This window comes from Oncorhynchus keta, chromosome 1 (assembly GCF_023373465.1).
Source record: "Oncorhynchus keta strain PuntledgeMale-10-30-2019 chromosome 1, Oket_V2, whole genome shotgun sequence".
Lineage (NCBI taxonomy): Eukaryota > Metazoa > Chordata > Actinopteri > Salmoniformes > Salmonidae > Oncorhynchus > Oncorhynchus keta.
Window position 1 is genome coordinate 90,587,874 of NC_068421.1, and position 12,114 is coordinate 90,599,987.

The following is a 12,114-nucleotide window of genomic DNA, read 5'->3' on the forward strand; positions in this document are numbered from 1 at the left end:
GCCCGGGTATGGGCGAGGGGATGGTCTAAAGTTATACTGTTACACATACTTGTGAACATAAGTAACCATTTACATTTAATAAACAGGTTCTCTGGTACAAAAGGAGTATCAGCCAATTAAAATAGTCAATTTACTTGCTCGTGACCGAACACTAAATTGTAGCTGTTCCCATCAGATTACATGGCACACGTTAGCCCTATGCTAGCCTCAACAGGTGGCACTGACTATATCCTGTCACAAGTACTTAATCAGCCTATCAAAGATCTTAGACTATATATCCACCAACCAATGGCAGTTCCTTAAAATAGGTCTTGGTCAACCCTGGCCACTAGAGGGATATTTGAAACTTACAAATTCAAAGTTTACGTTTGCTGTGTGACAATATTGCAAAAATATGCATCCTCCTGTCTAAGGCACTGCATCTCAGTGCAAGTGGTGTCACTACAGTCCCTGGTTCGAATCTGATGTAGCTACCAAGCCAATTTATTCATTGAAAACGAGGGTCTCTCCATGCTAACGATACATGACTGACTCATCTGCATTCATTCATGTGTACTGGCAAGATATGCAATGGCTGAGGCCGGGATATCTAGCTAGCTACTGCAGGCAGCATGTGGTCATTCGGTGTTCAAAGAAGATGGCTGAAAAATAACGAGACAATAGCTGGAACTTAGCTAGGTAGTTGGGGGCTACAGATGAGCTAACATTATCTAGCTAGCTAATGTTTTTGTATGCTGCACAGTGCCGGTGTGTGACGATTGGATAAATTGAAATACTTTCCATAAATAGAACAGATTAGCTATCTAACCAACATTGCAATTAGTTAGCAGACTTGTTGGCTAGCATACAGGTCTGCTGCAACCAATACACTAGCTTTGTAGCTAGCTAGCTAGGATTTCCTACATGAACAACGCAACCTAGCGATCTAGCTACTAGGCTTGAGCAATATACAGACGGTATGATTTTCAATACTGTGAAAATAAAAATTGTAGACCTCCACAAGTCTGGTTCATCCTTGGGAGCAATTTCCAATGAGGGCACCCCATTCATCTGTACAAACAATAGTACGCAAGTATAAACACCATGGGACCACACAGCCGTCATACCGCTCAGGAAGGAGACGCGTTCTGTCTCCTAGAGAATAATGTACTTTGGTGCGAAAAGTGCAAATCAATCCCAGAACAACAGCAAAGGTCCTTGTGAAGATACTGAAGGAAACGGGTACAAAAGTATCTATTTTCACAGTAAAACGAGTCCTATATCAACATAACCTGAAAGGCCGCTCAGCAAGAAAGAAGCCACTGCTCCAAAACAGCCATAAAAAAGCCAAACTACGGTTTGCAACTGCACATGGGGACAAAGATCGTGCTTTTTGGAGAAATGTCCTCTGGTCTGATGAAACAAAAATAGAACTGTTTGGCCATAATGAGTATCGTTATGTTTAGAGGAAAAAGGGGGAAGCTTGCAAGCCGAAGAACACCATCCCTACCGTGAAGCTCGGGGGTGGCAGCATCATGTTGTGGGGGTGCTTTGCTGCAGGAGGGACTGGTGCACTTCACAAAATAGATGGTATCATGAGGATAGAAAATTGTGGATATATTGAAGCAACATCTGAAGACATCAGTCAGGAAGTTAAAGCTTGGTCACAAATGGGTCTTCCAAATGGACAATGACCCCAAGCATACTTCCAAAGTTGTGGCAAAATAGCTTAAGGACCACAAAGTCAAGGTATTGGAGTGGCCATCACAAAGCCCTGACCTCAATCCTATAGAAAACGTGTGGACAGAACTGAAAAAGCGTGTGCGAGCTACACCCAACTTATTGTGGGAAGCTTGTGGAAGGCTCCCTGAAACGTTTGACTCAAGTTAAACAATTTAAAGGCAGTGCTACCAAATACTAATTGAGTGTATGTAAACTTCTGACCCACTGGGAGTGTGATGAAATAAATAAAAGCTGAAAGAAATAAGTATCTCTACTATTATTCTGACATTTCACATTCTTAAAATAATGTGGTGATCCTAAATTACCTAAGACAGAGGATTTCTACTTGATTTAAATGTCAGGAATTGTGAAAAACAGTGTTTTAAATGTATTTGGCTAAGGTGTATGTAAACTTCCTACTACAACTGTAGCTGATGGAGTTAGTTGAAATGCAATCAACAAAACGAGGCTAATCTGGATCTCTAGTGTTAAAGGGATATGTCGTGTTTTTAGCAACGAGGCTCTTTATCTCCATCCCCCAGAGTCAGATGATCTAGTGGATACAATTGTTGTCTCTGTGTCCAGTATGAAGGAAGTTAGTATTGGCTTGGAAAACTACCTCTAACTCATGACATTCTCCTCATAAGTAAGCATGTCACTGTTAGTCTACACCTGTTGTTTGTTTAGGAAGCATGTGACAAATACAATAGTTTTTGACCCTCCTCCCCTTTCCACCTAATCCTCCCGACTTCCCTCCCTCCCACCCCTCCCTCCACAGGGGACTACCTGGTGACCATCGAGGAGAAGAACAACGCCCCCTACCTACGCGCCTACACCAACTGGCGCTACCAGGCGGCTGAGAAGACCCGCGTTGGCGTGCGTCTGCTCGGTCATTTCCTGCGCGGCTCGTCCATGCGCGGGGCTCCCAAGGAGCAGATGGAGATCATTGAGATTCCACTGTTTGAGCGTCCGCTGTGTGTGGCGTGCTGTGGGGTGACTGGAGACCTGCTGGTGGGGTGTCCTAAGAGCCTGGTGCTGTTCAGTCTAAAGAGACAGGCCCTCAACGACAAGCTCTCCATCCTGGACTTTGAGCGCTGTCTGATCATCCACCTCCCGGGACTGTCGCCCCAACAGGTAGGGATGGATGTAAGTTAGGGGTTGGGATTTCCGTAGTCTCTTTTTTACCACCCAGATATTGAAAGTAAAACTTTTTTTTTTATTCCCTGCGTAGACACTGAAATACATACAGTGCATTCAGAAAGTATTCAGACCCCTTGACTTTTTCAACATTTTGTCAAGTTAACAGCCATATTCTGAAATTGATTAAATACATTTTTTGCCTCATCAATATACACACAATACCTGATAATAAAAAAGTGAGAACTTCATTTTTTTCTTTTTTAAGTATTAAATATTAAAAAACAGGTACCTTATTTACATAGGTATTCAGACCCTTTGCTATGTGAAATTGAAGCTTGGGTGCATCCTGTTTCCATTGATCATCCTTGACATATTGATTAGGGTCCACCTGTGGTCAATTCAATTGATTGGACATGATTTGGAAAGGCACACACCTGTCTATATAAGGTCCCACAGTTGACAGTGCATGTCAGAGCAGAAACCAAACCATGAGGTCCAAGGAATTGTCCGTAGAGCTCTGAGACAGGATTGTGTCGAGGCACCGATCTGGGGAAGGGTACTAAAACATTTCTGCAGCATTGAAGGACCCCAAGAACACACTTCGGGACAAGTCTCTGAATGTCCTTGAGTGGCCCAGCCAGAGCCCGGACTAGAACCCGATCGAACAACTCTGGAGAGACCTGAAAATAGCTGTGCAGCGATGCTCCCCATCCAACCTGACAGAGCTTGAGAGGATCTGCAGAGCGGAATGGGAGAAACTCCACAAATACAGGTGTGCCACGCTTGTATCGTCATACCCAAGAAGACTCAAGGCTGTAATCACTGCCAAAGGTGCTTCAACAAAGTACTGAGTAAAGGATCTGAATACTTATATGATATTTCAGTTTTTTTATTTTTAATACATTTGCAAACATCTTTAAACTGTTTTTGGTTTGTTATTATGGGTTATGGGGTGTGTAGATTGATCGGGGGGGACTGTTTAATACATTTTTGAATGAGGCTGAAACGTAACAAATGTGGAATAAGTCAAGGGGTCTGAATACTTTACGGGTGCACCGTACTTCTCAGCATCCTAATGAAGTCACTGAAACCCTTAACAAGGAGTTGCAGTCAGTTTTGGAATGGGTGGCCAGTAATAAACTGGTCCTGAACATCTTTAAACTGAGAGCATTGTATTTGGTACAAATCATTCCCTAAGTTCTAGACCTCAGCTGAATCTGGTAATGAATGGTGTGCCTGTTGAACAAGTTAAGGAGACTAAATTACTTGGTGTTGCCTTAGATTGTAAACTGTCATAGTCCTCTCACTGTCAACTGCGTTTATCTTCAGCAAACTTAACATGTGTAAATATTTGTATGAACATAATAAGATTCAACAACTGAGACCTAAACTTAACAAGTTCCACAGACATGTGACTAATAGAAATGGAATAATGTGTCCCTGAACAAAGGGGGGGGTCAAAATCAAAAGTAACAGTCAGTATCTGGTGTGGTCACCAGCTGCATTAAGTACTGCAGTACATCTCCTCCTCATGGACTGCACCAGATTTGCTCAGTTCTTGCTGTGAGATGTTACTCCACTCTTCCTCCAAGGCACCTGCAAGTTCCTGAACATTCCTGGGGGGAATGGCCCTAGCCCTCACTCTCTGATCCAACAGGTCCCAGACGCGCTCATGAGCAGTATGGCTGGTGGCATTGTCATGCTGGAGGGTCATGTCAGGATGAACCTGCAGGAAGAGTACCACATGAGGGAGGAGGATGTCTTCCCTGTAACGCACAGCGTTAAGATTGCCTGCAATGACAACAAGCTCAGTTTGATGGTGCAGACACACTGCCCCAGACTATGACGGACCCTCCACCTACAAATCGATCCCGCTCCAGAGTACAGGCCTCGGTGTAACGCTCATTCCTTCGATGATAAACATGGATCCATCCATCGCCCCTGGTGAGACAAAACTGCAATTCGTGAGTGAAGAGCACTTTTTGCCAGTCCTGTCTGATCCAGCGATCAGACAGGCAGTTCTTACCATCCTGTACCTGTCCCGCAGGTGTGATGTTGGGATGTACCGATCCTGTGCAGGTGTTGTTACACGTAGCCTGCCACTGCGAGGAAGATCAGCTGTCCGTCATGTCTTCCTGTAGCCCTGTCCTAGACGTCTCACAGTATGGACATAGCAATTTATTGCCCTGGCCACATGTGCAGTCATCATGCATCCTTGTAGCATTCCTAAGGCACGATCACGCAAATGAGCAGGGACCCTGGGCATCTTTCTTTTGGTGTTTTTCAGAGTCAGTAGAAAGGCCTCTTTTAGTGTCCTGAGTTTTCATAACTGTGACCTTAATTGCCTGCCGTCTGTACACTGTTAAGTGTCTTTAACGACCGTTCCACAGGTGCATGTTCATTCATTGTTTATGGTTCATTGAACAAGCAGGGAAACAGTGTTAAAACCCTTTACAATGAAGATCTGTGAAGTTATTTGGATTTTTACGAATTATCTTTGAAAGACAAGGTTCTGAAAAAGGGACGTTTTCTTTTTTTGCTGAGTTAAGATGCAATGGTTGTAAAAATAGAGAGAGCTCTGTCCGTAATATATGTTCTTCTTTTTTTGACACCACACTCCACAAAGTAAGTCCTGCAGTCTCTAATTTGATCTTATGTTGACCACATGGCTGGACAATAATCAAGTGCTGCAAAGAAAGACCTGGTCCAGAACAGAGCGGCACGTCTTCCTCTTCATTGTAATCAGAGGGCTGATATAAATACTATGCATGCTAGTCTCTCTTGTCTAATAGAAGAGGAGAGACTGACTTCATCACTTCTTCTTTTTATAATAAACATTAATGTGTTAAATTCCAAATTGTTTGCACAGTCAACTTACTCTGACACACACACTTACCCCACCAAACATGCCACCAGGGGTCTTTTCAGTCCCAAAATCCAGATCAAATTCAAGAAAGCGTAAAGTATTATATAGAGCCTAGATCGTGTGTGTCTGTTGGCTATGTGTGCACTCTTTAAATGTATGTAGTTCTTGTCTATTCCTGTTCTGTATTGGACCCCAGGAAGAGTAGCTACGGTTTTCACAACTGCTAATGGGGATCCTAATAAAATACCAAGTGCCAAATACAGGTTTTAGAGAGGTGTGGGGGGTTCGTGCACAAAGGCAGGTAATGGCATCTAGGATTTGAGACCCTCCTGTTGCCAGCTCGCTTCCTGCCAGTTTTTTCCTGTCGGACCTGGGATTCGAACTTGCAGCCCTCCGGTTGCTGGCTCACCTCTCCAACCGCTAGGCTACCTGCCGCTCCTAACTTAGAGAAGGTTATTCTGTCATGCAACCTTTTCATAGAATATGTATGCCCTCCCTGCCTGCAGGTGGCGATCTGTGCAGGGTACATTGCCCTGCAGACAGAGCTGGAGGTGCTGGTGGTCAAACTGGAGAGACTTCCTGGTGCTGCTTTTACCCAGAAGTCAGCTGACAAGAAGCCCCAGGACCACAGTCTGGTCCCCCAAGATACGATCACTGGAGCAGAACACGACAATGAGACGGGTAACACTCTACACATGAAAACCGATGCTTCAGATACCACATACTATACTTTACAGAACATGGTGTGATTTGCATGTTCTGTCTGATTCGTTTGTGTTTACTCTGTGTTGTATTCGCCAGAGGGGAGAAGAGAGGGTCTGGCTGGTCACCGTGACCATGATGACTTCTTCATTTTCCCCAAGCACCAAGAGCTCCTGGGGGACAGGGCTAAGGACTGTGGGGTCAAGATCTCTCTGGAGTGGACAGGCATGGAGAGTGAGGCCAGGGGCAACCTCATCATCACCTATATTTTATACAGGTCTGTGTCTCTGTTTCTCTGTGTGTGTTTCTCTCTGTGTGTGTGTGTGTGTGTGTGTGTGTGTGTGTGTGTGTGTGTGTGTGTGTGTGTGTGTGTGTGTGTGTCTCTGCGTGTGTGTGTTTCTCTCTGTGTGTGTTTCTCTGCTGTGTGTGTGTGTGCGTGTGTGTGTCTGTGTGTGTGTGTGTGTGTGTGTGTGTGTGTGTGTGTGTGTGTGTGTGTGTGTCTCTGTGTGTGTGTGTGTGTCTCTCTGCGTGTGTGTGTGTTTCTCTGTGTGTGTGTTTCTCTCTGCGTGTGTGTGTTCTCTCTGTGTGTGTGTTTCTCTCTGTGTGTGTGTTCTCTCTGTCTCGTGTGTGTCTCTGTCTGTCTCTGTCTGTCTCTGTCTGTCTCTGTCTGTCTCTGTCTGTCTCTGTCTGTCTCTGTCTGTCTCTCTCTCTGTCTCTGTCTGTCTCTCTCTCTGTCTCTCTCTCTCTCTCTGTCTCTGTCTGTCTCTCTCTCTGTCTCTCTCTCTCTCTGTCTCTCTCTGTCTCTCTCTGTCTCTGTCTCTGTGGTCTCATCATATTGAGTCTCCCCTGTCCAGGCGTTTTGCTCCAGACTTCTTCCAGGACTGTAGTGTTGAGGAGACCCACCTGCACTCCCTGCAGTTTCACCCAGTGTTCACCAGTGAGTCAGAACCTCATTACTGTCCCATCCCAAGAACCGTATAGAGTTGGGCCAACTTTTAGAATTGAATTGTTCTCATTCTAGACATGCAGTTTTAAATAGCGCTGTTGAAATATTCCCCGTGTAATGTTAATGGGGAGCTAACACATTGTCTTACTTCAGATAGCACACCGGTTCCACCTGCACTGATCAGTCTCCTATCGCGTAATGGGAAAGCTCAAAAGTAGCTTGTGCTGTCTAACATTTTTAACAGTGTTACCTAGGTGACATTGACATTGCTGAACCCCATTTTTGCGTCAAAACTGTCTGAATGAATCTAAAACAATAAATACAATGCATTCGGAAAGTATTCACTCTTTTTTTTTTGTTTTTCAGTGGCAGGGACTGGCAGGGACTGGCAGGGACTAGTCTAGTGAATAAGGCCTTATTCTAAAATTCATTACTTTCTTTCCCCCCTTCAATCTACAAACAATAATGACAAAGCAAAAACATGTTTTTTTGAAAGAAATGTCACCAAAGGTATCAAATAAAACTAAAATTACATATGTTTAAGTATTTAAGTAAGACTTTTTACTCAGTACTTTGTTGAAGCGCCTTTAGTCAGCGATTACAGCCTCGAGTCTTCTTGGGTATGACGCTACAAGCTTGGCACACCTGTATTTGGGGAGTTTCTCCCCATTCTTCTCTGCAGATTCTCTGAAGCTCCATCAGGTTGGATGGGGAGCGTTGCTACACAGGTGTTTTCAGGTCTCTCCAGTGATGTTTGATCGGGTTCAAGTATGGGCTCTGGCTGGGCCACTCGGACATTGACTTGTCCCGAAGCCACTCTTGTGTTGTCTTGGCTGTGTGCTTAGTGTCGTTGTCCAGTCTGAAGTCCTGAGTGCTCTGGGGCAGGTTTTCATCAAGGATCTCTCTGTACTTTGCTCCTTTCATCTTACCCTCGATCCTGACTGGTCACCTAGTCCCTGCCACTGAAAAACATACCCACAGCATGATTCTGTCACCACCATGCTTCACCGTAGGGGTGGTGCAAGTTTTCCTCCAGACGTGACGCTTGGCATTCAAGCCAAAGAGTTCAATCTTGGTTTCATCAGACCAGAGAATCTTGTTTTTCATTGTCTGAGAATCTTTAGGTGCCTTTTGGTAAACTCCAAGCGGGCTGTTGTGTGTTTTACTGAGTAGTGGCTTCCGTCTGGCCACTCTACTATAAAGGCCTGATTGGTGGAATGCTGCAGAGATGGTTGTCCTTCTGGAACTCTCCACAGAGGAACTCTGGAACTCTGTCAGTGACCATTGGGTTCTTGGTCACATCCCCCTATTGCTCAGTTTAGTTGGGCGGCCAGCTCTAGGATAGTCTTGGTGGTTCCAAACTTCTTCCATTTAAGAATGATGGATGCCACTGTGTTCTTGAGGACCTTCAATGCTGCAGACACCTTTTGGTACCCTTCCTCAGATTTGTGCCTTGACACAATCTTGTCTCGGAGCTCTACGGACAATTCCTTCGACCTCATGGCTTGGTTTTTGACATGCACTGTCAACTGTGGGACCTTATATAGACAGGTGTTTGCCTTTCCAAATCATGTCCAATCAATTGAATTTACCACAGGTGGACTCCTATCAAGTTGTAGAAACATCTCAAGGATGATCAATGGAAACAGGATGCACCTGAGATCAATTTTGAGTCTCATAGCAAAGGGCCCGAATACTTATGTAAATAAGCTATTTCTGTTTTTTTTTGTGTTTTTTTAATACATTTGCTAAAATGTCTAAAAACCTGTTTTCGCTTTGCCATTATGGGATATTGTGCTTAGATTGAGGAATAAAAATTATTTAATCGATTTTAGAATAAGGTTCTAACGTAACAAAGTGGAAAAACTCAAGGGTACTGAATATTTTCCAAATGCACTGTATGTATGTAAATAATGTTATGTTGGTGAGGATTATTTTGCTTCAATGAACAGTATTTCTAAAGTTTGACAATGGGCACGAAAGCTAGCATAAATTTGTCCAACATTAACATTAGCTTGCTAACGTTAGCTGAAATAATCTACCTACCTAGTGCTGCACACACAATGTTAAAACTTACAACAAAAAGCTGGCTAGCAAGCTACTGTAGTTGCTAGTAGTGCTAATTATGCTCACATTGTTATGAGTTTTCATGAAGCAGTTGTTCGAGTCATTCCACCAGCCTCCTGAGTTAGCTGCTATGCTCAGCTGACCTCAACGATACAATTGCGGAGAAACATGCTGATCTATGGACCGATTTTTCTTTTAAGTCACTTCTTAATTGTGGGGCTGCAGGTTAAGCAAGCTTTTTATGTTAGCTAGTTAGCTAGCTCTTCCTTCACTAACTGTGTCAGTAAGCTAGCTACAACAGTTACACAGCTGATCAAGTCACTACACTGGCGACCAACATCCTGGCACAGAATTTGTACAGGAGACCACTGTTTTTCCCCCACATTGTTTTCACAATGGCAAACTATGAAATCACTGTCATAATGTGTGTAGTAATTTAGCTAGCTAGTTATTCTGCCTATTTCATAGAGTCCTATGAGAGCACAGTGATATACAAAATTAGGGACTATTGTTTTCATTTTTTGAATGGCGGATGCTCATTATTCAAATTTGAAGTTTCACGTCCTACAAGAACGATCGGTTTTGGGATGAGTGTCGCGGAGGAGTGACGCCATCTGACGCGAGACAATGTAGCCAACATGGCCGCCGTAGAATGTTGTAGTGTCCTGTTAAATGCATCCATAATGTAGAAACCTCAATGTCCCAACTCTCTAAGTACTTGGCTCTTTCCCTACCTATGGAATTAACATGTAGTGTCAATGCATATGTATGAGGGACACTTAAAGTAGGAGCACCTATATTTTCTACATTCCCATCTGCTTCACATCTCATCCCTTTCTCTTCCATTGGTCTCCTCTCCCTGACAACCAGGCAACCAGGAAGTATGTGTGGAGGGGGGTAGAGGGGTGGAGCCGACGTGTTTGTTCTGTTTCTTCTCGCTGCCCAAGACGGGCTATTTGTACAGCGTGAGGGGCGGGGTTCAGATGGTCTCAGCCTATCAGTATCCAGAGAAGGCCCAGCAGGCCGTCCTCACTGACCTCTTCCTCCACATCATCACAAAGTAAGTACTGGGCTGGGCCTCTCAAGACGGTGAAGGAAGTCCATGAGACTAGTCTCTGACTTCGGTGATACCCCAGTATATGGTATAAACAGTATTATTTAATTTTTTTAACTGACGGTGTGATTTTCAATACAGTAAAACATCTATACTTTTTGGGGGGTTGGTAATACTGTATACCCTGGTATGGTACAGAAACATCTGGATACTACACGACCCTACAGTGTTGGCGCAATCATGTGACATAGCGGCAGGGTAGCCTAGTGGTTAGAGCGTTGGACTAGTAACCGAAAGGTTGCAAGTTGAAATCCCCGAGCTGACAAGGTACAACTCTGTCGTTCTGCCCCTGAACAAGGCAGTTAACCCACTGTTCCTAGGCCGTCATTGAAAATAAGAATTAGTTCTTAACTGACTTGCCTAGTAAAATAAAAAAATAAATAGCAAGATTTTATCCTGTATTCGAAGCTTTGTCCAGAAATGAGAATTCCACCAAAAATTGAAAGCAATTGTCTGGGGGATGGTTGCTGGACCATGTGACATAAGAACATTTTAATTAAAAAAAGGTTAAAATCTAGGCATGTCACATAATCTCACAAAACCCAGGGCCCTAATTTATACCTGTGTTTCTCAGGAATGCTCTCCAGTGCTTCTCAGTGAGGTGTGCAGCAGTGGCAGCCAGAGCTGAGGACCCTTACATCGATACCACTATGAAGGTGAGGATCACCCTATTTTCCTTAGCTAATGGAAGACAGATCGACCCACGGCCGGACCCCTAGGGGGCTCTTTATAGATCTGAGGACCCTTACATCGATACCACCATGAAGGTGAGGATCACCCTATTTTCCTTAGCTAATGGAAGACAGATCGACCCACGGCCGGACCCCTAGGGAGCTCTTTATATATCTGAGGACCGTAAAAGCTTTTAGTTATCGGTCAGGCTTGGTGAAATATTCACCATATCTACCCCCATGCCTTGGACATCTTCATTATTGGTCTTAAGGATGCTTTGACCTGAGGCTTTCCCTCGTGTGTGATTGGTTGTGCCTCGGTTGGTTGTGCTCTGATTGGCCCTGCTACACAATAAGACAGGAAGTCATTAGATTGGATCACAGCTTCTCCAGAAATACAGGTAGCTGTCTGCTTGGCTCAGATCACTGCGTTACGTTCACAAAGATGGTAGATCTGGAAAGGGCTCATAATGGCAACCACCACTTACACTGTTTCATCTGGTGACAAGAGTGTCGTTGTTTTGTGCAGTGTGTGTCTGCATGCGTGCGTGTGCAACAGTGACACAGTGGAATCTGACTAGCACCGTGTTAGGCAGGGCTGCATTGTCTCTCAGGAATGGTAATTGAGAGCCTAAATGTGATTGGTCTGCACATGCTGCGAAGCCCAATTTTGATTTAAAGTGGAATCTTCATTGTGAGTGGCTACTTACCGCCCCTATGGCCCATATTCCTCCCGTCAGGATCCCAGAGTAAGACCATGATATCGGCAAGAAACAGTTGTCAATGAATATCTACTTGACATGTAGCAGCAATATGATTATTTTAATAAATCCCAAAGATACAAAAGTGTAATTGTGAGTTAATAACGATGTAATTACAATTTCACCAACTTAATAACCACCAGATA

At 44.1% G+C, this 12,114-nt stretch overlaps 1 protein-coding gene across 4 annotated transcripts in view; it reads left to right on the plus strand.

Moving 5' to 3' along the window:
- Nucleotides 1–12,114, plus strand: part of LOC118386812 (BLOC-2 complex member HPS3-like) — a 29,118-nt gene that overhangs the window by 3,313 nt on the left and 13,691 nt on the right. For 2 of the 4 annotated variants that reach the window (XM_052465157.1, XM_052465164.1), the window contains exons 2-7: nucleotides 2,480–2,847; nucleotides 6,214–6,388; nucleotides 6,509–6,686; nucleotides 7,264–7,346; nucleotides 10,293–10,482; nucleotides 11,111–11,192. In XM_052465157.1, coding sequence (XP_052321117.1) covers nucleotides 2,480–2,847; nucleotides 6,214–6,388; nucleotides 6,509–6,686; nucleotides 7,264–7,346; nucleotides 10,293–10,482; nucleotides 11,111–11,192 — 1,076 coding nt within the window. The remainder of the gene's footprint in view (nucleotides 1–2,479; nucleotides 2,848–6,213; nucleotides 6,389–6,508; nucleotides 6,687–7,263; nucleotides 7,347–10,292; nucleotides 10,483–11,110; nucleotides 11,193–12,114) is intronic. The other 2 variants (XM_052465162.1, XM_052465167.1) reach the window with 1 other exon arrangement.